This window comes from Vidua macroura, chromosome 6 (assembly GCF_024509145.1).
Source record: "Vidua macroura isolate BioBank_ID:100142 chromosome 6, ASM2450914v1, whole genome shotgun sequence".
NCBI classification, from domain to species: Eukaryota; Metazoa; Chordata; class Aves; order Passeriformes; family Viduidae; genus Vidua; species Vidua macroura.
The window spans coordinates 47449250-47473532 of NC_071576.1; the positions used below are offsets into that span (position 1 = coordinate 47449250).

Sequence of the window (24283 nt, forward strand, 5' to 3'; positions counted from 1 at the left end):
AATAATTCCTCAACGGGGAAGGATGGTGGTTAAAATGCTGAGGTTGACTGAAATAGATTTAGGGGAAATAAGTCAAGAGGTTTGGGCTGGAAAGGGAAAATATGGGCAGTTAGATATTTCCCCTTTAAAGGTACAGATGACAGAGGGACCTCCTATACAGGTCAAACAATATCCATTGTCGTTAAGAGAACAGAAGGGGTTTAGAGCCCATTGTCCAATCTCTGCTAAACGAAGGTATTCTAGAGCAGTGTATGTCACTGCATAATACCCCGATTTTGGCAATCCAGAAGGCTGAAGGGAAATATCGCTTAGTACAAGATCTCTGAGAGGTCAACAAAAGAACAATAGCAAGACACCCTACTGTACCAGATCCCTATACCCTTCTAAGTAAAATCCCTCATCACCACGCATGGTTCACAACCATAGATTTGAAAGATGCATTCTGGGCCTGTCCATTAGCTCCGGAATGTTGGGACTGGTTTGCTTTTCAGTGGGAAAACCTTGAGGGGAATAGAAGGATGCAGTTAAGGTGGACCTGGTTGCCACAGGGCTTTTGTGAGTCTCCTAACCTGTTTGGGCAAGCTCTAGAAAAAGTACTGGAGACCTTCACCCCCAAAGAAGGAGTACAGATACTCCAGTATGTAGATGATCTCTTAATTTCAGGGAAGGACCAAGAACTAGTTCGGAGAACCAGCATCAAATTACTAAATTATTTAGGGATAGTTGGACTAAAAGTATCAAAAGACAAATTACAGTTTGTGGAACCTCAGGTAATATACCTGGGACACATGATTGGACATGGGTACAAAAAATTGAATCCTGAGAGGATCTCAGGGACTGTATCAACTTCGGCCCCAAAAACAAAAAGAGACATCAGGAAATTATTGGGTTTATTTGGCTATTGTAAATTATGGTTGGAGAATTACACCCAGAACGTCAAATTTCTATATGAAAAGCTGGTTCTTCCAGGCCCAATAGAATGGACAAGAGAAGATGATGAGAGGTTAGAGAGACTCAAGGGAACACTTATCTCAGCACCAGTCCTGAGGTTGCCAGATTTAAAGAAGGAATTCCATCTATTCGTTAATGCAGAAGAAGGGGCAGCACACGGAGTTTTAACTCAAGAATGGGCCAGTCACAAGAAGCCTATCGCTTATTTATCAAAACTCCTAGATCCTGTGGCCAGAGGATGGCCAACATGCTTCCAGGCCATAGCAGCAACAGCTCTTATAGTTGAGGAGGCTCAAAAATTGACATTTCAAGGAAATATCAGGGTACATACCCCACATGATATTAAGGGCATTCTTAGTCAGGGGGCACACAAGTGGCTCTCCGATGCCCGAGTACTAAAGCATGAAATTATGTTGATGAACTCAGATCACCTAGAATTAGTCACCACCAGATCAGTAAATCCAGCCCAATTTTTATCTGGAGGACCAGCCCCTAGTTTAGAACATTGTTGTGTAGAAACTATTAGTTTGCAGACTAATAGCCTGCAGAAAGGTCAGAGCAGACTTAGGTGACACACCCCTAAGACAGGGAGAAATATATTTTTGTGATGGGTCATCAAGAGTAGTGAATGGGAAGCGAATGTCAGGATATGCAGTGATAAAAGTATCTGATGAGAAAGATCCAGAAGTCAAGGAGAAGGGAAAACTACCAGCACATTGGTCTGCCCAATTATGTGAAGTGTATGCTCTAAAGCGGGGATTAGAACTTCTAGACCAGAAGTGTGAAACAATTTACACTGATTCTCGGTATGCCTTTGGTATTGTCCACACCTTTGGTAAAATCTGGGAGGAAAGGGGCTACCTGAATTCTAAGGGCAAAGACTTAGCCCATAGGGAAATGATTAAGTCCATCTTGGAGGCATTACTGAAACCTGAAGAAATTGCAGTAGTACATGTGAGGGGGCACCAAAAATGTAATACCAGTAAGGGGGAACCAGGCAGCTGATTTAGTTGCGAAAGAAGCAGCCCAAGACCCAAAAGAACCTGTCAGAGTCCTAAAGTTAATGGATGCTACTAGCATAAATGGGGGAGAGGATACCTTAAGGGAACACATGGTATTCTCAGAACGAGAACAAAAAGTTATACAAGAACTAAAACTGCAACCAGGACCCCAAGGGGAGTGGATTCTCCAAGATGGGAGAAAGTTTATATGCAAAGCTCTAGCACGGAGAGTTCTAGCCGAGATACATCAGCTTACTCATTGGGGGACACAAGGACTGTGTGATCAATTTTTGAGGGATTACGTCTGTGTGGGAATATACGACATAGCAAGGGCGATAACACAAGGTTGTATAACATGTCAGACGGTAAACCAAAAGGTGATGAGGAAACCTATACCGGGAGGAAGAAAATTGGCCGAGCGACCATTCCAAAATGTGCAAATTGACTTCACAGAAATGCCCCCGGCAAGGGGATATAAATATCTCCTGGTGATCGTAGATCACCTAACGCATTGGCCGGAAGCTTTCCCCACCTGAAATGAGACCTCAGGGACAGTAGTAAAAATTTTATTAGAAAATGTTATCCCCCGGTATGGGCTAATCAATAATATTGATTCTGATCAGGGCCCCCATTTCACAGCTCATATTCTGCATGACACCACTGAAGCCCTGGGAATAAAATGGAAGTTACATACTCCATGGCATCCCCAAAGCTCTGGCAGGGTAGAGAAGATGAACAAGACCATCAAGACAGCACTCACAAAATTCATTCTAGAAACAGGTTTGGACTGGGTGAAATGTCTCCCCCTTGCATTACTTCAGATCAGAACTCAACCCAGAGCAGACCTGGGGGTGTCTCCTTATGAGATGTTGTTTGGTCTTCCATTTCTAATCTCCCCTTACAGTACTGCGCAATATGTAGAGGGAGAGGAAGCATCCCGAAAATACCTAGAAACCATCATAAAAACACTAGGGGAACTCAGGAAAAAGGGATATCTCCCCCAGACTCCTCCGTTAGAAATAAACACCCATAACATCAGTCCCGGAGATTGGGTTCTAATTAGATCTTGGACTACTGCATCTCTTACCCCACAATTTGAAGGACCATTTCAAGTCCTACTTACTACACACACAGCCATCAGGACCAGGGAAAAAGGGTGGATGCACATTTCAAGAGTAAAAGGACCTGTAGAACCCCCAAGGGAAGAGGCTGAGCCAACAGACAGTACCCCAGCCTGGACTGCTATACCCACTGGAGCCTTAAAGGTGAAATTAAAGAAAATTCCCAAGAACTGATACAGTTGTTAAACTGCACCAGTAACAGTTTTGTTGTCTGCATAGCTTCTGTACGCTGTAACCATTACAAGTGGATAAGTTTTAAGTCTTCTGAATGTATTGAAACAGTTACCTCAAACCCCCTTAAAGGATAGCTGCACTTCCTTAAAAGACCTATCTTTCCTTGGACAACTGCCCCTCAGGAATAACAAATTCCAAAACAGGGAAGAAGGGAGGGAGATAGGAAGGATAAGGTTTAAAGACCTTAAGACTCAGTTCCCCTGTGCAGTGAAGACACGAAAGATAATCCCAGGAGGCAAGACCGGGGGAGGTCAAGGGAGAATGACGCCTACCGGACTCCTGAGGAAAATGAGTTGACCCTTTATAAAAGTGATGATAATCATGGTTATGGGTCTCTCTAGTACAGGAGGAATAGACTCCTGTATCAAGTGTTACCACCCCTTGTATGACGGGGAGAACTTGGAGTCTTTAGTAAGAGTATATACCAATTTGAGTCCTTCCTGTTACAATCAGTCCCAATTGGAAACTTGTAAAGAGGGAGGGAAGGTCTACTGGATCACGAAGAATACGGCCTCTTTTAGGCAAAGACTCCTAGGGGACTGTCCCATGAAAGAGAACTGGTTATGCTTTGAGAAAAAAGATATAAATGAAGGGGGAGTGGATATAATTAAGGAAAAGAAAGTGAATATGGAAACTAGTAACAAAGAATGGGAAGATCTAGGTGGGAAGAACCTATTCATTGATTTGGTAGAAAAGATTAGCAAAGAGTTAAACATCACCAGATGCTGGGTTTGTGGGAGCACACAAATGTCAGATGTGTGGCCTTGGGAAGGCATAAGCCTCAAACCAAGAGAAATTTTGGAAATCAAACAAATAGAGGAGGGACAAGTGACACCAGAGTATAGGAGAAAGGAGAGGTGGGAATTAAAGAACAGTGTGATTGGAGAGGAATGCATTTTACAAACAGGAAACAAGTTCCACACCCCAGTGGGGAAGATGGCTTGTAAACGATATTTAATAATGAAAGGAACACCATTCATCATGCATTGGGATCCCCAGGAACCCAACCAGTATTGGAGTATGAGTAAAAAAGAAAGCGGGTGTGTATACAATGAGGGTTACAACTTGTTTGAGTGTGCAGATAAAGGAATTAACCCCTTTTGGGGAACGAGGTCCATATCAAAGTTTTGGGAATTCCCACATGAAACTGGGGAAGGGTTCTGGAAGGCTCCGGGAGATCTCTTTTGGATTTGTGGGAAAGCCGCTTACACGCATCTACCAGGGGATTGGGCAGGCAGTTGCACAATAGGGATCATAAAGCCATCCTTTTTCCTACTTCCCAAAGAAGCAGGTCCAGGGTTAGGAGTTCCTTTATATGATAATCTGAAAACATCTTCAAAAAGGGAAAAAAGGAGCCTGGTAGAATTGGGAGGAACTCAGAAATGGAAAGGAAAAAGGTGGACTCCTGAGGAGATCATTAAGACTTATGGACCTGCCACCTGGGCGCAAGATAGCTCGTAGGAGTACCGGACCCCTATATACATGTTAAACCGTATAATTAGACTCCAAGCAGTAATAGAAACCATCTCAAATAGAACTGCCTTAGCCCTAGACCACGTTAGTGAACAACTTTCCCAAACCCGCACTGTTGTATATCAGATAAGACTAGCTGTTGACTACCTGCTAGTGGATGAAGGAGGAATATGTGGTAAGTTTAACACCACAGAGTGTTGCCTTGAGATAGACGATAGAAGTGAAGTAATCCGTAACATATCTAAAGAAATTAGGAAAATTGCTTATGTTGGAACCCAAGAGTGAACTCCACTTGTTAACACAGACTGGTGGGATAATTTTTGGTCATGGAAGAGTAGTTGGTGGAAAAAGGTAGCATTTATTGCAGTAGCGGGGTTAGCTGGACTGCTATTCCTTCCCTGCCTTATACCATGCGTAATTAAGATAATTATATCTGCAATTCGATCAGGCAGTATGATTCCCACTTCTCTAGAAATCTCCTCAGAGAGAGGGAAAAAGAAAACAAAAATAATGAGGCTAGAGGGCACAGAAAGAATGACAGCCAAGGAAGTGTACGACAAATACCAAAGACTGAGGAAGTTCTACTATCAGGAGCCAAAAACTGCTAATTGATGCGGGCTCACGCCCGGTCAAAGTAAGAGAGGGGGGATTGTTATGAATAAATTTAAGGTCTAATCATTTGTTTGTATATTTAACCTTTTGTCTGTTTATTCCACAGTTTGAAAGTTCACTTGAGTGCATTCACTGATTCCACCCCTGTTTGTATTTTCCCTACCTGATGCATTTGCCCTTATCCCCGGTTCACACTCCGGTTGTATTCCCCTAAGTTTTAGTATATTTCCCTAGTGTTAGAACCCTTTTACCTAGTAAGTTAAACCCTCTTTGTCCCCTTCATGGCGTCGGGTAACTCAGCCGCTGCTCCCTGAGGTGACTTCCTGATTCCCAGGAGGCCTAGCGCGTGCTGCATATTGATTGCCGGACCCCAGCAGAGGACTAAAACTGAACTCAAACCACAAACCAAAGAACTGCTCAACAATCCACATCTACAAGACAGAGAAGTCTCAAAGAATCGGAGAAAGCCTTCAACATCCCTGGAGCCAGTCGCCGTGACTTGAGAAAGGTCCGAACGGAGTCACCACCTTAGACCAACGAGCCATAATTGAGTCTCTGGACGTATCCTCCGAGGGTGGAGACTCTGATCCTGCCGGAATCGACAGGATTGTCTACCCCTCCTCTGAGACGTCGACTCACCTGGGAGTAGCGGCGGCGTCGCAAACCCCGTACCCCCGCCCCCTTAGGCTATCTTTTAAATAAAGGCCTTACCGAGAAAGGAGCACAAGGTCTCCTGGCCCTTTTATTAATTACAACATTTCAAATAGACCCCTCAAGAGAGCTGTAGCCCCCAGACTCCTGCTAATTTTGATAAGGTATCCGGAGAGCAGCTGCATGCCTAATACACCTGAGCAGTCACCTGCTCTTTGAGACAAGACTATCTCTCCAGAGAAGAGCACTCAGACCTTCCACTCATATTTTCAAGACTGTTTACTCCCCAGAGGAGAGGCTTACTGAAGCATAAATAACAATAAGCATAAATTTCAAACTCAGCAAGGATTTACATGTTCAGCATCACCCACATACCTGCAAATTAAGTGTTTTATGAGTGGGTTAGCCAAACTGGGTGAGGCAATGCCTGGCCGCAGGATCCTTGAGGATAACAAGGACCTTGGCATAAAACAAATTTTACAACCATTAAGAGAAGAAAGCGTATGAGAGAAAGATAAGAGTGATTGAGCATGCCTGGGAATGTGTGTCTGTACCCTAGCACTGTTTCACTACAAAGCAAACAAAAAGCCCTTCCCTGAAAAAACATTCACAGTCAACCTCAACCTGAGAGCAGAAAGCCCATGTCTCCTGCTCCCAGAGGTGGCTAAGCAGGGAAACAAGCAGCCCCTCCAAGCACCTAGTCCCCATCGGGAGCTGGAAGGCAGGCAGAGACCAGCACCCACTGTGTGACCAAGGGAAACTCCTTCTGCTTCAAACAACCTCCTCTTGTATCCCATAAGGCCTCCTTTATCCTGAAGGATCCCAAAGCACTTCACGCTATTTATACACAGGAACCACTTCACTAGTCATTGAGCTGAGGAGAGGAACAATAACCTTCTCTTTTCTCTCACTGGAAGCAGCAGAAATCAGTGCCTGGCTGTGTTTGCAGAGAGCTCACAGCAATGAGGGTTTGACACAACAAGGAGCAATAGTTCAGATAGGTCAGGGTCAGCCAACAGACAAGGCAAACTCTTCACTGCAGCCTACTATTGGTATTTTAAATTCTATTTTCCCAACTCTGTTCATGGGCATTGTGGGGTTCTTTTTGTTTGGCGTTTTCTTTTCCTTTTTTTTAATTTTTAAGCAGGGCTTTGTCTGCACTGGAGAATTTACCAGTAGCATTAAACCACATTTCTAAACAAAACATTTTGTGCCGAATCAGCTTTCTGCCTGATCCCTTCCTATTCATTATCTTCCTATTCATCCCATTCATTTTGAGCCCAGCGCTCAGAAGCAAAGCCACTGGGTTCTCAGTGTTTTCAGAGAGTGCTCACAAAGCCTCCCTGCCCTGTAGCCATGCCAGTACTAGAACCAAGTCAACAAGCACTAAAAGTCCTGGGAAGATAGAAATCCTCCCAGCCTTCACAAAGCCTATTCAGGCAACCCTCTACACGAATTCAAAGCACTCTCCAAATAATGTAGCAGTGATAACCATTTTTTCACTCTCTGCTAAAAGCTGGGTTTTTACACAGTGGTTTGAGCTGAGGGCAAAGACTAACCAAAGAACACGTGCTGCCTTGTAGCTACTACACAGTCACTCAAAATTTGGCTGCAGTCTCAGTGCAGTTTTGTTCCTTACAAATCTGTACATTGAAAAGGTCCTCGGCTGAAAGCCAGTAGATTTTCTACCTCCCCACAGTTTCAGGTGCATATCCCATGGCAAACTGTCATCTTCACTGCACCAAACTCACAAACAAATCATGGGGCTTAAAATCCCACTGTTAAAAACTTATGCAGCAGTACTTGGAAGAGAGGGCAGGCAATTTGTGTGCCACCACAAGGTACATTTCTAGCCTCTCAATCACACAGTGTTCTATAATCTCACTGCCTGAAAGATCTTCTGCCTCCTCAAAGCACCCCAATAAAGAAAAAAGAGAGCAGGTTGTAACAGGAGCACAGAGAGATTAAGTGCCTCTCCCAGCAGAGAGGAGGAGTGAATTTGCTCTCCTCAGCATCTGTCCTCCAGCAGCCAAGCTGTCTGGTCTTCTGGAAGACCAATGCAGAACACAAAGCTATAAACCACAAAGTTTTCACCTTACTTGTTAGCAGTCACTGCCTTGCCTGTGCCCAAGACATCTGACTGCAAACAGCACAAAGCAAGAGGTGCACAAAAACCCACACCAGCTTTAGCTTTTGTACAAAACTTGTTTTGTTTTGAGTGAGTTGCTCCTGTTTTCACTTTCTGTGGTGCAAACAAGGAAAGCAAGTCTCTGGAGCCATCCCACACATCTTTCCCAGGCAGCCCGCCTCAATGTGAACGCCACTAAAATCGTATTTTAAAAGCAGTTGACAAGGGATTTGGCAGGGGAAACCAAGGTTGACATTCTTACTGCTTCAGACCTGTTGCTGATTAGCTCAGGACCGGTGCCAGCCATGCCAGATAAAACCTCTGAGCGTGCCAGCAGCGGAGCAGGTACCTACAGTACCAGGAATGGGGTGATGCACTTTGCAGTGCCCTGGCACACAGACAGAAAAGGGAACATCATGCAGACACAGAACGGGGCAACAGCAGCTCTCACCTCATCATGGCAGTCACAGATGCCAGTGACAACTTCAGGAGCCTCCCTTTCTACACAGAATATCCTCTTGTGGGAGCACTCACATCTGGAAATACCCACGTTCCTAACAGCAGCACCAGGAATGGTCAAGAAATCTCTTCTGACCATCAGTCCTTATATATATCCCCAGTAACATTGTCTCTGGAGATGTTCTGAAGTGGTCACTGAATGATTTGAGGAGTTATATTCCTCTCCACAGCTAAAATCACTTTATTAGAGTCAGATCAAATATCAAGCACAGTTAAGGGCAGTTAAATGACATTTAATTTCCCAGAGCTGTAAGTAGAAGTTTATAGGAGCTGTCTCACTCCTGTTGCTATAGGAGCAGTGCTGGAAACAATGCTCAATCCATGCTGCATAAGGCTGCCTTGAAAAGGATCGTTCTTCCAGTAAAATTAAACAAGTCCCAGCCAAAAATAAAACATTCCTCCCCATTCAGCCCTGCCCTTCTGTAGCACGTTTTAATGACTCCACCAAAACCATTTACGTAGCTGTTTTTGGAGCAGCCTGTAAACTTGACTGGGAGGCACCAGCGTGTGAATAAACAACCCGGAGGCAAGGGCTGCCTCCAGGCAATTACTTGCTGGCCATTCACCAAGGCTGGCAGCAGTACACAAGATACAAAGAAAGTCCCTGGTTCCACAGCACGCACCGCACTGCTAAGCTCCAAAGAAACCCCCCAGCCCCATGCCAACAACGGCTTCCCTGAAACACCTGGATCCACCAGTGGCACGGGGAGTTGGGCTTGCTATGTTCCTCTCTGCAGCTACAAGCAAAGGCACAGGCAAAGGGCAGCTCTCCATGAAGGGTACAGAGCCATAATCAGTAGAGCAACTTTGGCAAGTCTGTCTCAATGTATGTCCTGGTTTTGGCTGGCACAGAGTCAGTGTTCCCTTTAGTTGCTGGTGCAGTGCTGTGGTTTGGGTTTAGTATGAGAACAATGTTGATAACAAACATGTTTTGGTAGTTGCTAAGCAGTGCTTACTCTAGATCAAGGACTTGTCCGTTTCCCATGCTCTGCCTTTAAGGAGGTGCACAAGAAGGGAAGGACCATGGCCAGGACAGCTGATCCAAACTGGCCAAAGGGATGTTCCATGCCATAGAATGTCAGGCTCAGGATATAAACTGAGGGGAGTTGGCCTGAAGCTGCTGGGGGACAGGCTACAGAGTTGTGTATCATTTGTGTTTCTTGGGGTTTATTCCCCTCTCGCTCTCCTTTTCATTACTACTACTGTTATTATTAAAATTATTACTATTATCATTATACTTTACATTGGTTCAATTGATAAATTGCTCTTATCACAATCCATAACTTTTAATTATATTATTTTACTGATTCTTCACCCCATTTCACCAGAGCAGGGGCATAAGTGAGGGGTGGCTGCATGGTACCTAATTGCTGGCTGGGGTTAAACCATGACAGTCTAATCATCCACTTCATTTAGAGCTGGCAAGGAAAAGAAAGTGGGAAAGGGTTCCAACAGATGCCAGCACAAAACAGCTGGACTTCAAAGGAAGCAGGAAAATGCTGAAGGGGATTTCTCCACCAAACCACCCTCCTGCTAACTTAGGACTCTATGAAGAAGCTTCAATAAAGGAAAGGCTAAAATGACTTTGAAACTTCATCCTCCCCGCAACCACCCCATCCACCTCAGAGGTCAATTTTCAAGTCAGGAGGAACCATTATCATGTCATCTGATCTCTGTTATTTTAAAGCTTAACATTTAAAGACTAGAAGCAGTCCACTCTATATTCTACAGTAGCACATTCTAGCCTGGAATAACCCTCAAATACCAAGGCTCAAGAACACATCCTGAGATGGGAGAAAGCATACTTTGTTCCCTCAGGAGCTTCTAAAAACACAACTGGCACATCCCCAGCATCCAGACTTCTTTGAGCTCAGCAGAAAGCAGCAGAGCACTTTGCTCTCCATTGCTGGACAGACTCATTATCCATCTTTAAATTAATCCAATGCTATTAGTGAGCAGGAGGGGAAAAGCAGTCCACAGCACAGCTCACTTGTAGGTTAAGACTCTCATTAAGTCCTTTAGTATTAAAAGCAAAACATACCCAAGAGAAAATGCAAGAACACCACAGTCAACAGTTTCTGAAGAAACCCAGTCACTATCTTCAATACTAAATGCTCACTGTGAAAATGAGGTTCCTCTAGGATAGAGGAACCCAGAAAACAAAACTTACTCTCTTGCTTTTTAAGAATTTAGAAAAACCCTGAAATCCATGCTGGAAATAACCAGGTCAATTCTAGCACAGAAAATATTCCTCCTATTACTCACCTCAGCCAAAAGAGTGTTCTAGCTCTGACCAGGGCAGGATAATGCAGGGAGAGGGGACCAGAGCTGGCCACACGTGGTTATCAGTGTCAAAAATTATGAGGATACTGATGATCCACACCAGTTGTGCCCTCATACACAGGGAAATCAGCTTCCCACTTATCCCCTTATAAATGTGTTATTGATAAAAATCACATTGATGTAACTACAATAATTTGTTTTGGCTGCTCTCACTGCTCTCTAAGTTGGCTTCCCCCTCCCTTCTTTTTTTCTTAAAAGATTGTGAAAATTCTCAATGAAGTAGCAAACAATAAAACCCTTTTTTCTACAAGAGGGTTCTCTTCCACATGGAGACAGTTGCAGCCAAAGTAAAGTTCATGACACCAGTGAAAGCACAGGTTTTTCTCTGCAACTGTCTGCTTTTCCCTCCTCCCAGGCTTCTAGCAGCACACCTGTGAGTCAGGATGCACGGTTCCACAGTGCCTGAGGGCAAACAGCCCAGTGAAGTCAGCAACCACGATCTTGTCCTGGTTTACATTCCCTTTTTTCTTCCTGTCTCCAACACACTGCATACACCAGAGGTAAGCCCTGGGGAGTGCACAATGGACAGAAAAGGCTTTTGTTTGGCTCTCCAGAGCCCATTTCTGAGGCTGAGCACAGCCTCATTCCTCAAACATGAGCTCAGCCAGACACTTACACTCTTTTCCCTGCTCAGGAGAAGGAAAAAACCCAGACAACTGGGACTCAAAGGTGCAGGAACCAGCCTGACAGTTCTTCCACCCCAAATACAGGAAGAGGTCCTCCCAGTAACAAGAAATATGTCCTTTTAAAAACCCTCCAAGTGGACAAGGCACATTGGAGACCATACCAAATGTCTCCTCACGTCCAGCAGACCTCTTGCCTTTAGCCAAATCTCCCAGCAAATACAGAAGAGGGCTACTCCACATAGCAAGGGGGAACCAGCAACCAACCACAGGTCAATTCCTCAGCAAGTGGTACTTCCACACAGGACTGGACCCACCCTTTCTATGCTTCATCAGCCAAAACCACAAGCACGAAGACCAATGCTTTCCCATCCACACAGAACCCAACAGAACCATGAGACTCTCTCCTGCTCCCGCATGTCCATGTGCCTGGCTTCTACACTCACTGTATACCCCTGGGATGGCACACACAGCTCCCCACCACCCCCCTGCGAGCTCTGCATGCAGCCTGCAGTGACCATGGAGAAAAGGAGCCAACCATCTTTGTTCCCAGGGCAGTGTGAGGGTGCGATGTAGGATATGAATTCCTCCCTTCTGGATTCCACCAAAGCTAAGAAGAAATACTGACATTCACAAGCCATGACTCACAGCTGCCTTGTCAGACACTACAAGTCCTGCTCACTGGCTGCCATGTCAGAAACGTCAGCATGGCTGCCATCTGCCAGTTGGCTCTGATAGTAGATAAATTTAATCAAAACCATCCTTCCTCCTTATTTTCTTTATTGTTGCACCTTGGTGGACAATGAGGGTCAGAGTACTCCCGAAAAACCACAGAGGAATTGTGGCTGCTACTCTAGCAGATAACAGGTCAGCGACTCACTCCAGATGAAACAGAAACCTCTCCCACAGTAATTCCTACCTCAAACCACTCTTGGTCCCAGTTTTAACTGAATTTCATTAGTGAATGAGCCAATTAATCTATTGTTCATCCTCCAGCTATGCTGTTAAGTCATATGCTTGTACTGAAAGAGCTGCCAAGGACTACTTTCAGTCTGTGTTGAACTGATTGCACTCCTGTCTGAGATGTACCTACTGAGTTGTACAGCACTTTTCTGGCTGGGACTGGACAGTCCAGCAAGATCCAAATGCAGCCCAGACTCCAAAACACACCTGTTATTCTGCCATGCAATGCCAATAGTGCAAAACAGTAATCATCTGCTTGATCCTTCTCTTGTCCACTTCCACTGTCCAAAGGAGCAGAAGTATTTCAGGGTGAGGTATCAGACACGCTTTCACCTCGTCCATTTGTACAGCACAGCAGATCTTTCTCCCACAGCATCTCCAAAGGTATTTCTTCCTTTAAACCTACCCCTCTCCTACAGTGGCAAAGACATCTGGGAAAAATGCTGCAGATTTCAGCCCAATTCCACCGTGTCTCAAGAGTGTCCTGTGGTATTCACATTCACTGGATAGAGAGACATCATTCTGTCTCTCAGGAAAAGCACGGAGAGGAGAGGAGAGGAGAGGAGAGGAGAGGAGAGGAGAGGAGAGGAGAGGAGAGGATCTTTATCTTTGCTCCTTTGTTTTCTCCATGTGGAATGTGGTATAGAGATTGTTTACCTGAAGTGGTTGCTTGATTGGATTCTAGTGAAGGTTGTTTGGGTTCAATGACCAATTGGATCCAGCTGCGTCTCAGACTCAGCAGAGAGTCACGGGTTTTGTTAGTTAGGTAAGAAAGAAGTAAGTATGTAGAATAGTATATTATCTCTTTAAATAGTATATTAATGTAATATAGTATAGTTTTAATAAAGCAGATCCTTCAGCCTTCTGATCTGGAGACATCATCATTTCTTCCCTGAGTCGGGGCACCGCATTTTTTACTATAGTGTCCATCTTCCACATCACAGCTACAAGGACAGACTTCACCAAAGCATAGGCACTCACCCTTACAACCCTTCCACTGCCCCAGCTCCCCACTGCAGCTTTCTTTCCTATAACAGTAAAGAAAACCTGGGCTGAACAAGTGAACTTTGCTCCTTTTGTATTCAGGTCTGGCACCAGCCACAGAGAAGAAACAATGCTCAATGCCAAATATTTTATGTCACCGACTTCTGCCTCAGCTTTTCTTTATGAAGCCTCATTACTGCTGCCAGGAACAACCTGTGGGTCTGCGCAACATCCTCTCCTGCACCTCCCACACATCTCACTTCCACCTCTCTTAAGAGGCCATGCCACACCCCACATCCTCCATGCTCCCTCTCTGGGATGCACTCACCTCAGCAGGCAAGAGAAGCAGCTCCATGGCAGCAGGCAATGTAACATCCATCAGAGCTGCACAGTGTGCATTTGCTTGGCTGCACCCTGCAGACAGTGCCTGTAGACCAGCACCCAAATGAATTTAAACAGCTGCCAAGGACCCTCCCTCAGCTGCTGCAGAACAGAATTCCTGATGTCCTTCTTTATCCAACTAAACCAGTATCCTGCCTTCAATAATGTCCACCACTACTGCGATCAAAAGCATGCATGAAATAAACACACACACACACACGTAACTCCATGAAAAGCCCAGCTGGCACGTCATGGCATCAGTTCCTGCTTGCATCCTTCTAAGGAGCTGGACACACTTTCAGTCCCATGTTGATCTTATTACACTCTGGCCATACAGAGCTGCATAGCAGCTTGGATTGGGGTCATAACCACCTGACCAGCACAAGAAACTCAGGCTAGAAACACTGAACAATCTGGTCACACCCAAATGCCCAGTCCCCAAAACATATCTCTTACTCAGCCATGAAATTGCAGGAGTGGAAAATAGTCATCACCCTCCTGCTGATTTTGCCAAGAGTTTTATTACAGCCAGCAACCAGGACACAGGACTTAGTAGGACTCCCTGAATCCATTCCCCTAGATCCCAGGGTGTTGAGATCACAACCAGAGGAGTATGGCTGGCAGGACAGAAAGGAGCACTGAAGAGAGATGCCCATCAGCAGTGCTGCTACTACAGGCCAGCTCCCTGCCAAGAGGGCCTGGCAGCCAACAGCTTCTGTGCTGTGGGGACCTCATCTCCATTCCACACACCTACCATTCATCATTTCTCCCTCCACACCCTGGCTTCAGACACAGGGTAGAAGGGAAAAGCACACTTCTCACAGACTAGGAGGATGGTTACCATCCTGGGGAAAAGCACTGTCAAAATGCATGTACAAAAAAGGATGGGGAAATGGGATGGTTTTACAGTGACACTGTTAATTTCATTTCAGCTTTGCTGTGGCAAAAGAAAAACGACATTCAGGGTCTGAAAGGCAGGATGAGTGAGTGAGACAGGAGACTTGGTCTATATCCTTAGGATCCTGAAGGTTTTTAAACAACCAGGGAGACTAAGGCTTCTGTTCCTCCAAGCCAGAGAAGCTGAGATGAGCTGTCACTTCTAGGAGCACCCCTCCCTCAGACTTTCCATGACCTCAGCTGTCAGTGCACATGCCCAGGGAGAGCTGGAGATGACCCAGTGTTGAGCTCAAGAGCAGAATACAGTAGAGTTGAGGGGCAGAACATCCTCTCACAAGGCTTAAGGAACAAGGCCGATGAGGCCACTGAGGATAGTAATGGTAAACTGGGACATGAAAAAGCACAGTTACCCTTTTTGTTTTTCAGAGGCTGTCAATTTTTTTCTTTCTAAGCTTCTGTCTTAGAAGGCACAAGAAGAACAGAGGGACAGTATGATTGCTTTATAAACGACCAAATTACCTGGAAATGCCAGACAGGATAGTCTGCCACAAGAGGGAACACATGGTGATAAGAGATATTACACAAACAAACACATGTAAATACACATTTTCCTTCCATCCACCGCCAATAGTTCACTGCATTCCTGAGCGAAGAAGCCAAACTATGGAGAAGGAACAAGTGAATTTGCCTGTGGGATAACCTGGCTAGAAGAGACACAGCTCTCTAATCAACCCTGTTCCTCAGGGCTGTCTCAAGAGCAAGGGAGTTGTTGCTTTGTCTGCATGTGTGAAGGAAACAGTTCAAGTCATGATACAACTTTTATTTGCTGGGAATGATAGGCCTGCTGGGAAGTTCCTAAGGGGAAAGAGAGCCCTTCACAGCTACTCCCACTGAGCATTTTTGCTTGACAAGGGAATACCAGCAGCTTTCTTCCACCCCCTTACTGAAGAATGCATCACACCCAAAGAGAGAAACTTTCTGACGCTGCGCTGCAAGTAGCAAATAAAACCCCTTTAATGCATCTGCTTTGAGTCAGCAGAAATAAAACTGGTTAAACTCTCACAAAATGTACAAGGGAGATTAACCACCTCAGACTCCAGAGTAAAATGAAGTGTCACACATGGGACATTATTTCAAGCACTCAGAAAAGATGTTTTCTTATTTGTCCCTGAAGCCAGCATACAGCAGGGAGTGCCAAGACTTTTACCAGACAACTGGGGGAGTCATTCTCCTCCACTGCAGAAGCCACAGGACAATGAACACGAGCAAGAGTTTGGAATGAAACACACTTTTTGCAGAAATACAGCATATGACCAGAAGTAAATACAGGCCAAGAACTCAAAGACATCAACAGCAAACTGTAGAGCAAGGATGTGATCTGAGGTGAATTACATGGAGGAGCTGAAAAGCTGCCACCTCCTCCAGCTCGCAGCTCAAGCTTCCAGCATGGGCATGTGACGCAGAAGTGCTGGCACACAGAGCAGCTGTAGCCGGCCCACCTGTGCAAGCCAGTGCTGTGCCTTTGACAGGGACCTGTCACCAGATGCATCATATAAAGCATAAGTGATGCTACCCCAGCTTCCAACAATCCACAGACTGGGAACTGCCTGTCCTACGCACACAAAATGCTTCAGAGAATATAAATGCACTGAAACTTTTGCACTGACTTTTCTAGTTACCATGAGCTCAGCCACAGCTCAGCCAAGACAGGCCCTCTGCTCCCTTCACCACAGACAGTCCTTTGGCAGCAATGACAGTCAACCAGGAGGACTGGGACCGACCTTTGTCTTACTGGTGGGATGTTAAAAGAGTCTCTTCAGCCTCCACAATACCAGCTGGTAAGACCACTCATCACACCAAAAGCTTCCCTAAGAACCTTGGCATTGGACATAAATGTTGCAAAGGAAATGTGTTTTCTCAAAAGGGACGTCTTTCAAAACTGTTTGAACAAACGGCCTCTGATGGGTGATGCTATTTCAGCCAACCCTTTTTCATGAACCCTCAGAGAAAGCCAGGAAGAGCTGTAGGAGGACAAAGGAAGTGAAGCAGTGCAGAATTTAAGGGATGCTATAGAGTAGCCTGAAATAAAGATATGTGTCACTGCTAAAATTCAACAGGATACTGCAACAAGTTGATTACAAAAGCCCTCAGGAAAAGTCAGACTTTAAAAAAAATTACCGCAGTTCACGTTCTTCATGAGAGGACAGGAAGAAGAAGCTACTGGTAAAGATTCCTCATGGCAAGCAACACCACGGTGCAGAAATAACCCATTGCCATCAGCTCCCCATCTGATGCAGTTCCCAGAAAAAGAAGGGAACAGAACATCGCCTGGACTGTGTGGTAAAGTGCTCGTTATCTCCCTCCTCCGCCTACCAGGGTCCTACAAGCCCAGTATAAAGGCCAACTCTTTATTTGTACAACAGGGAAATTTGACTGAACAAAAGGCGGAAGGGGGTAATAATCGTTTCAAAAGATTTACAGCAACATTCAGAACACCTTCACTAGTTCCGCGGGCTGTGCAAAGTTTATGACATCACCCGCAACAGGTTAATACACTTTTCTAAGGGAAAAAAAAAAAAAAAAAACCCACACAAAAAAAAAAAAACCCAACGAAGCATACAAGGGCCAAGCCCCTGCAAAGCTGTGCAATGCCACAGGGCGCTGGAGAGGAAGCAAAGCAGTGCTGCGATAGAGCCGGTGTCGGGCGGCCGCGGCAAGGTCCCCACGGGCGCGGGGTGCCGGCAGGGACGGATGGAGCGCCGGGTCCCGCTGCCGCACACGGGGGCCGGGGGCCGCGCTCTGCCCGTCTCTCCCGTGCTGCCGCCCCGGCCCCGCTCCCCCGGGGCCGCCGCGCCCCCCGCCTCCCCCGTCCCACCGGTGCCGCCATTTCAGGCGCTCCGCCTCACCGTCGGCCGCCGCTCCGCGCCGCCGCACGCCCCGACCTGCCGCGCTGCGCGGGAGGGAGGCAGGCGGGGAGGGACAGGAGACACCCTCGGGAGGGCGGGAGGGAGGCGCGGCCCGCCCGGCCCACTGCAGCCCGGACCACCTCCCCCGCCACCCGGCCGCTCTCGGGCGGCTCGGCCCTCCGGCCGGGGCTGGCTGCCCGTGCTCTGCGGCGCCGTCCGCAACGCCGGCTCTCGGCTCCTGCGCCTCACGTTGCCGTTTCCATTGCCGCAGGCAACACTGTACAGCGAACTCCAGAATGAGCGGCTTTTTTTGATTTTTTTTTTTAAAGCGTCAGACCTGCTTGTTAAAAGTGTTCCCCATGAAACCCTGTAAATCAAGATCAAGCCCTGACTAGCACATTGCCTCATCCTCCCATTACCTCACTTGAGCCACAGCCCGCATACTTCTGTGCTAAGCCCTGTTCGAGGGATGCTCCCAGGAAAACACCCGCGCCCTCTCCACGGCTGAGTGGCCTCTCATGGTTTTTCAGGAGTGGGATGAAGAGAGGAGATCTGGGCAGGGAAGGGAGAGGCCAGTTTAGAACCTCTTGGGTTCTTGCTTTAATTTCTCCATGTGCCCAACTCAGAAATCACTTCATCCTTCCCAAGGAGTAAACTCACTTTAGCTCAGAGCTGCTGGAGAACCAAGTGATCAAATAGAGCCTTGGGGGGTCAGCTTGCTTGCACACTGACAGATTTGTTACAAGGGATACGTGGCAGAACCTGGAAACCACAAGAGACACCGGCCCCTGCCCAGGTCCTGGCCCTCCTTGGTGGAGCCCTGGGTAGCCGCCACACTGGGCCACTGCCTTCTTGCCATGTCCAGGGATTTCATGCCCAAAGAGGAAACCACACAACCCCCCCCAGCCCAGCAGATTTGGGTCAGCAAATGAGCGTGACCAGGCACAAGTGCTTCTTTGTGCTTGGGAGAGCCTGCAGGCAAAGGCGAGATACACCATAGGACCCCCACCTCCCCGTCCTCAGTTTACTGCTGGATTAATAGATATATATTTTTTTTTTTACTGCAGATACTTGTTTACCTTGAGGAGACTAATTTTACTTGGTCAGGTCTCCTGTGGACTAGTATTTTCAGAAGTAGCACACAGCTACACTTGTGTCTGCAGCATCGTATATATACATATATAAACATGCCCTGCAGGCTGCAGAGACTGGAGCCGGGTTATTGTAGCCACCCAACCAAAATTTCCGTGTGACTCGTCAACAGCCAGTTTAGTAATGAGCACCTCCTAACAAAGCTCTGAACTGCAGGGCCCCGGGTCTATTGGCAGTGAACGGGAGATTGCCAAACAGAGCATTTGAAGGTGAATAATGGGCTGTGAGATACATTTATAATTGGAGATTAAGTACTTGGTCAATGTATGTTACATACAGGTAAAGATATTACAAAATAAAGGCCTTATGAAATCAGGCCTTGCTCTGCTGAATTACCAGCTGGACTGTTACTTCTCCTAAGTACAGCTAGCTAAGTTACCAGGTGAAGAAATCTTGAGAATGAGAATCTGTTTGCATAACAGCCTATTATTAGAGAGAAAAAAAAGTTGCACCTGTAATAAACAAGAAATCTGTCCCATAGGAATCAGTGAACAAAATATGTAAACTAACCGAATTTGACAGACGTACACCCTAGCCATTTTACTGACCAATAACTGAGTGTCAGTGTTTTATTAGCCAATTAGGTCTAACAGTGCCTTCTGATATCTCCTATCAATATGAGCTTTGTGAATAAAGAACTGACTTTTCTGCATGAAGCAACTGAGTCCTGTCTACTTATTAATGCAACAAATATATATGTTTATAGTCTAAGCAATCAACAAGTAAAAAGATCATGAAAAGACACAAAGAGAAGGTGACAGGATAAAATAATGTGTGAGTGACTGCATGATCCCCATAGCAGGAACTCATTAACTGTATGTAAATGGAAAAGGTCCCTTGGACCTGGAATAAAGAAGGTACTAGAAAACAACATATCAAACATTTGCGATTTCTGCATTTATCCTGTGGAAAAGCTTCAAACTTAACACGGTGGCTTAATGCTCTCTTTTCAGCCCTGTTTTGGCTTTTCAAAGAGATGCTGTCAACCTAATCCTCCTATGCTTACCCTTAGCATATTGACATGAAACAGATAAGTGAAAGCAAAGCAGAGCGAGGTCCCTTGTGGGGCCATGGCTACTTATCAGAGCAGCTGGCTTTTTTGCTTTTGCCCCACACTTGATTGTGTACACAGGTGCACTGTTGCATGTGCCAGGATAAGGCTTCCCAGGCTGCAAGAAGAGTCTTTCTTGCAATATGATTCCAAAATACCTTACAGATTATGTGCAAAAAGTCACTTGTTCACTAAGAGCCTGGAGCCAATATGGTGAATGTGTAAGTCCCCAGGCAGCCTTATTTTGCATCCCCCCTCATCTCATGCCCCCTCAGGATATCTCATTATTTGCATTTATGCTACAGTTTCCAGCAGTCACTTACAAAGGGTGGCTGCTCCCAGAGCTTCCATTTAGAGGCAGGAGAGATTCTGACAAAAAAGGGGGATGTATTAAAATGACGAACTTTTTGGAACTTCTGGTCTCCTTTAGGTCTGATATCAGACAGGTTTAAAAACTAGCAACATACCCCTTTAGACTGTAAGTGGCTGGGTCTTCCAACAGGACATTTAATCTTTGTGCTGAGAGACAACAAAGGACCTTACAGTAATAAACCCCACCCTGCTGCTTACCGTTGTCCAAGCTCAGCCTGCTCAAATTCTGTGCCATTTTGTCATCCTTGAAACAAAAATCCACCCTTTCCTGCTTACAAAAAAAATATGTTACAATGAACTACTTGTGCTATCGGTTTATAGCAGGGGAAATGAGTAATAATTTGTTTGGTCAAAACTGCAGAGTGATTAGTTCTGTAATGCATGAACATCCAGCTGGAGCCATGCCAGGGCACATTAAAAGCAACCAAATTCCTAACTCTAGTGAAAAGGATGCATGGGACATTAATAAAGTTTTAGTTCTATGAGTACAGGTGACAAGGTGAGAACCAGTCCCTCTCTGAAAGCACTATACCCCCAGACATTGGGGAAGTGTCTCCCCTTTTTCTCCTCTGTGCTCTGCCTTCCCTAATCAGCTGGATGGACTCTGGCTGCTTAAAGGAGGTAAAAAAAGACTGGAGATTCGTTTCTCCTGAGCTGCCCCCAAGACATGGGTTCCTGGTTAACTCTCTCCCTGCTTGTACCACCATGGGGACAGGCCACTTCCTGAGCAGAGAGAAGGGAAGGTCACACTAAGATCAGTGATTGAAGATGGGAGGCTGAATCTCCTGCAGCACCTGAAAAAAAATCTCTCAACACAACCACTTTTAAGACAGCATTTCTTTATTGCCTGTACTGTTTGCATACTAAGAAAACATACTTAAGGTTGTACATTGAAAGAACCTGCTGGCTCTTGCCATTGCAGTATGACAGCACTGATAAAGGTAATACACAGAACTGGCCCATATTTGTGTGTCAGCCGTGTTTCACACCTTTGTCTTGGGTGTGCAGTGTACAGAGCATGGGAGGCACACATTAGCATGGATTCCCCTTCCCAAAAATCGCTCCTTGCAAACATGAGTGGTTCCCCTGGAAGCACTGTAGGTCTTACTCCAGGCTCCACACCAGCTACTCTGGTTCCTTCAGGGCCTCTCGTCACTTTCCGATTCCCAGTCTCTGGAAGGTGTTAATGCAGTTAATCAGTGTGAGCCACAGCTAGCCAACAGTAAGGACTGAGCAGGATCTTACTACTTTTAGCTCTTCCTTTTACTCAGAAATCCTGCTCATCGAGAGAAAAACTTCCTCTTTCCTATCAGAAGTAAATGGCAGCAAGAGGAACCACAGAAATTCTTTGTAATACTGATGTCTGTAGGTGACTCAGAGCACTTTTCCTGCCTGGGATATTCCCAGCAAAATTTGTGCAATAAATAGGCATTCAGAGCACCCACCTCATCCCAAGAGAGGAAAGACCATGGACAAGTACTGGCCTTCCCTATACTACAAGGTTTGGGGGCTGCATCACAGCTGCAGTATCACATCTTGTGCCTAAAATGTCAGAGTCACATACAGAAACAGCCTCAAAGACAAAAGGGGAAAGGGCACTAACAAAAATCTCACTTAATCCCAAGGCTTTGAGAGCTGAGCTGCAAACCAGAAAGCATCACACCCCAGATGCTCCATTCCCAGGCACTGCAGCAGCTTTGCCCACAGGAGCACTTCTGGGGACAGTTTCTACCTCTGCCCTGCTTTGCCCAGACCCTTAGTGACAAGAAGGCCCCTTCCCAATGGGAATAGATTCAGTCCAGCTCATTTCTCAGGCCCTTCACCAGTAAAGTGAGGCTATTGCTCAAGGTCCCTGCAAGAGAAAAAGGTACATTTCACACAGGCAGCTGCCTCGTGCTTCCAGCCCAGGTGCATTTGAAAGCACTCTAGTGGGATCTTTCAGGACAGAGGATAAGGCAGTTCCAAGTTTCTGGAGATTCTTCAGGAAAGGATAAGAGAATGGGAGGAAACAGGCAGCGTTCAGCCTTAAAACAGGCTATATATGGCTCCCCTGGTTTGTACAACACAAAGGGCCCCTCCTCAAAGGGCTATGAATCAGCAGCACATGCCAGTGCCTTCGGGTCCCAGGGCAGCTGCTCTGTGTTCTGTAAACGTACACTAGGACAGTGAAGAGGTCCATAAGGGTGACAAAGCAATTAAAGCCATTGGGATGACTCATCCTATCAGTTCATACTATAATCACATATGGAATCTGTTAACTACAATATTGACAAGTCCAACCAAATCGTGCAGAAAATCCAGGGCCCAATCCAGATCTTGAAGGAAGTGGTGGAAGTGTTCCCACCACAATGGGCTCTCAGCTGAGCACTGCTGCTGCAGAACCAAGAGGAGATGCTTCTCTCTGAGACAGATGGATCACTACTTAGAGCTAGCCTAAATTTAAAATATTTTCTTTCTCTCTTACACGGAAATTCTATTTAATACAGACCCACTGTGTCCTCTGCTCTCTGCTGCTAGGCCACTTCTTTGGCAGAAAGAACAGGAACAAGACTTCATCCCTTTGCAGGGAACAAACCTCTCCAGACAGAAGGCCCAGTCTGTGCTACCTAGCTAAGACTATGCAAATGCTCCCAAAGAAGCAGAGGTCTCTAGAGACCAGGGCTGCATGCAGACTTGGGAAGTAGTACAGTGAAGATAATATGTACATTTTGGCCTGAATTGTGCCTCAAAATTCACAGTCTGGGAAAAGCTGCACCTTCCCCAGGTCTCTAGAGAGCTGATACCATCAAATTCAGCTTGCTTGAAAGGAACCCCCAGCTTCATGATACAGCATTGACACATGTCTCATGCTGACACATTGGTGTGTTTTATGTGCAACATCCTTTCCTCCTGGTGATATCCTCCAGCTGCAGGGCATTCTCCCTCTGCCTGTCTTCTTGTGCTGTCAGCAACCTGGAAAGAGTAGCATAGATCAAGAACACAACCTGGTTACTGAGGTCTTCCTGCCAAGGCATTTGCCTCTGCCCTTTGCTCTCCACCAGCCATTTAGGAATTACATTTAAGATTGCAATAAATGACAGGCCCAAAGACTGGACTTCTCTGGAAGTTGGGCTAGATAAATCACACACAGAGAATGAATTTCCAGGGAACAGGGAAAGAAACTGGACACATACAAGAGGGGGTACCATGACTTAGTAATCTGAACACCAGTGTGAGTGGCCTGTGCCTTATTCCCAAGATCCCCCATGGATGTCAGAATCCTGGGTTGTATGCTCTGCCAGGCTGGGCCATCTTGGGCAGCACCATGGTAATAAAGCATGCTGAAGGCACGTGCTATGGGAGATGTGATTCACCTAGCTGATAAGTAAATCCGCCCAGTTAATGAACAGCTAAGTCCTGCTGTGGCTTTAACAGAGATTATGCAGGAGGAGGTGAAGAGATGAAAGAAAACAAAAGGATAGTTTTCTTGTGAGATTTTAAACACTTTTTTTTCCAAAAACTACCCTTTTCTAAACTAAAAATTTTGGAGCAAATTTCTTTCAGCTGAACAGTATCTTACCTCCTTTTAAAATGATTGCCACTGAAATAGCTCAGTCTATATGGTATTTATTAAGATAGGGGAGAAAGAACCCTTAGAGCTGCATGAAGACTTCAAACTGAAAACACCAGCTTAAAATCTGGGACAGCATGCAAGGTTTTTGTGATGAAATATTCAAATTGAACTCCTAATGTTGCAACAGCCAGTTCTACCAGGTGAAGCTTTGTGTGCAAAGAGTCCAGTCTACACTTGGTGCTCTCCAGGCACAAAAGACAAGGACCTGGAGTCAGGACTCTTTTGGGATTTGACATAGAGTCAGTCTCTGACACCCCCCTCTTCTTGCCTATTCCCCAGGAGAGCCCACACCAATCACCTCCAGCTGG

General features: G+C 45.9%; 2 protein-coding genes across 2 annotated transcripts in view; both read right to left on the minus strand.

Annotated features, from left to right (window-relative positions):
- CD151 (CD151 molecule (Raph blood group)) overlaps positions 1–17877 on the minus strand; it is a 42834-nt gene extending 24957 nt beyond the window's left edge. The window contains exon 1 of the mRNA XM_053981287.1: positions 17788–17877. The gene's annotated coding sequence lies outside the window, so the exon portion shown is untranslated. The remainder of the gene's footprint in view (positions 1–17787) is intronic.
- A 5329-nt stretch (positions 17878–23206) lies between these two features.
- The window catches only part of CRACR2B (calcium release activated channel regulator 2B), a 28233-nt gene continuing 27156 nt past the window's right edge, over positions 23207–24283 (minus strand). The window contains exon 18 of the mRNA XM_053981290.1: positions 23207–23314. Within this exon, the coding sequence (XP_053837265.1) occupies positions 23230–23314 (85 nt within the window). The 3' untranslated portion in view covers positions 23207–23229. The remainder of the gene's footprint in view (positions 23315–24283) is intronic.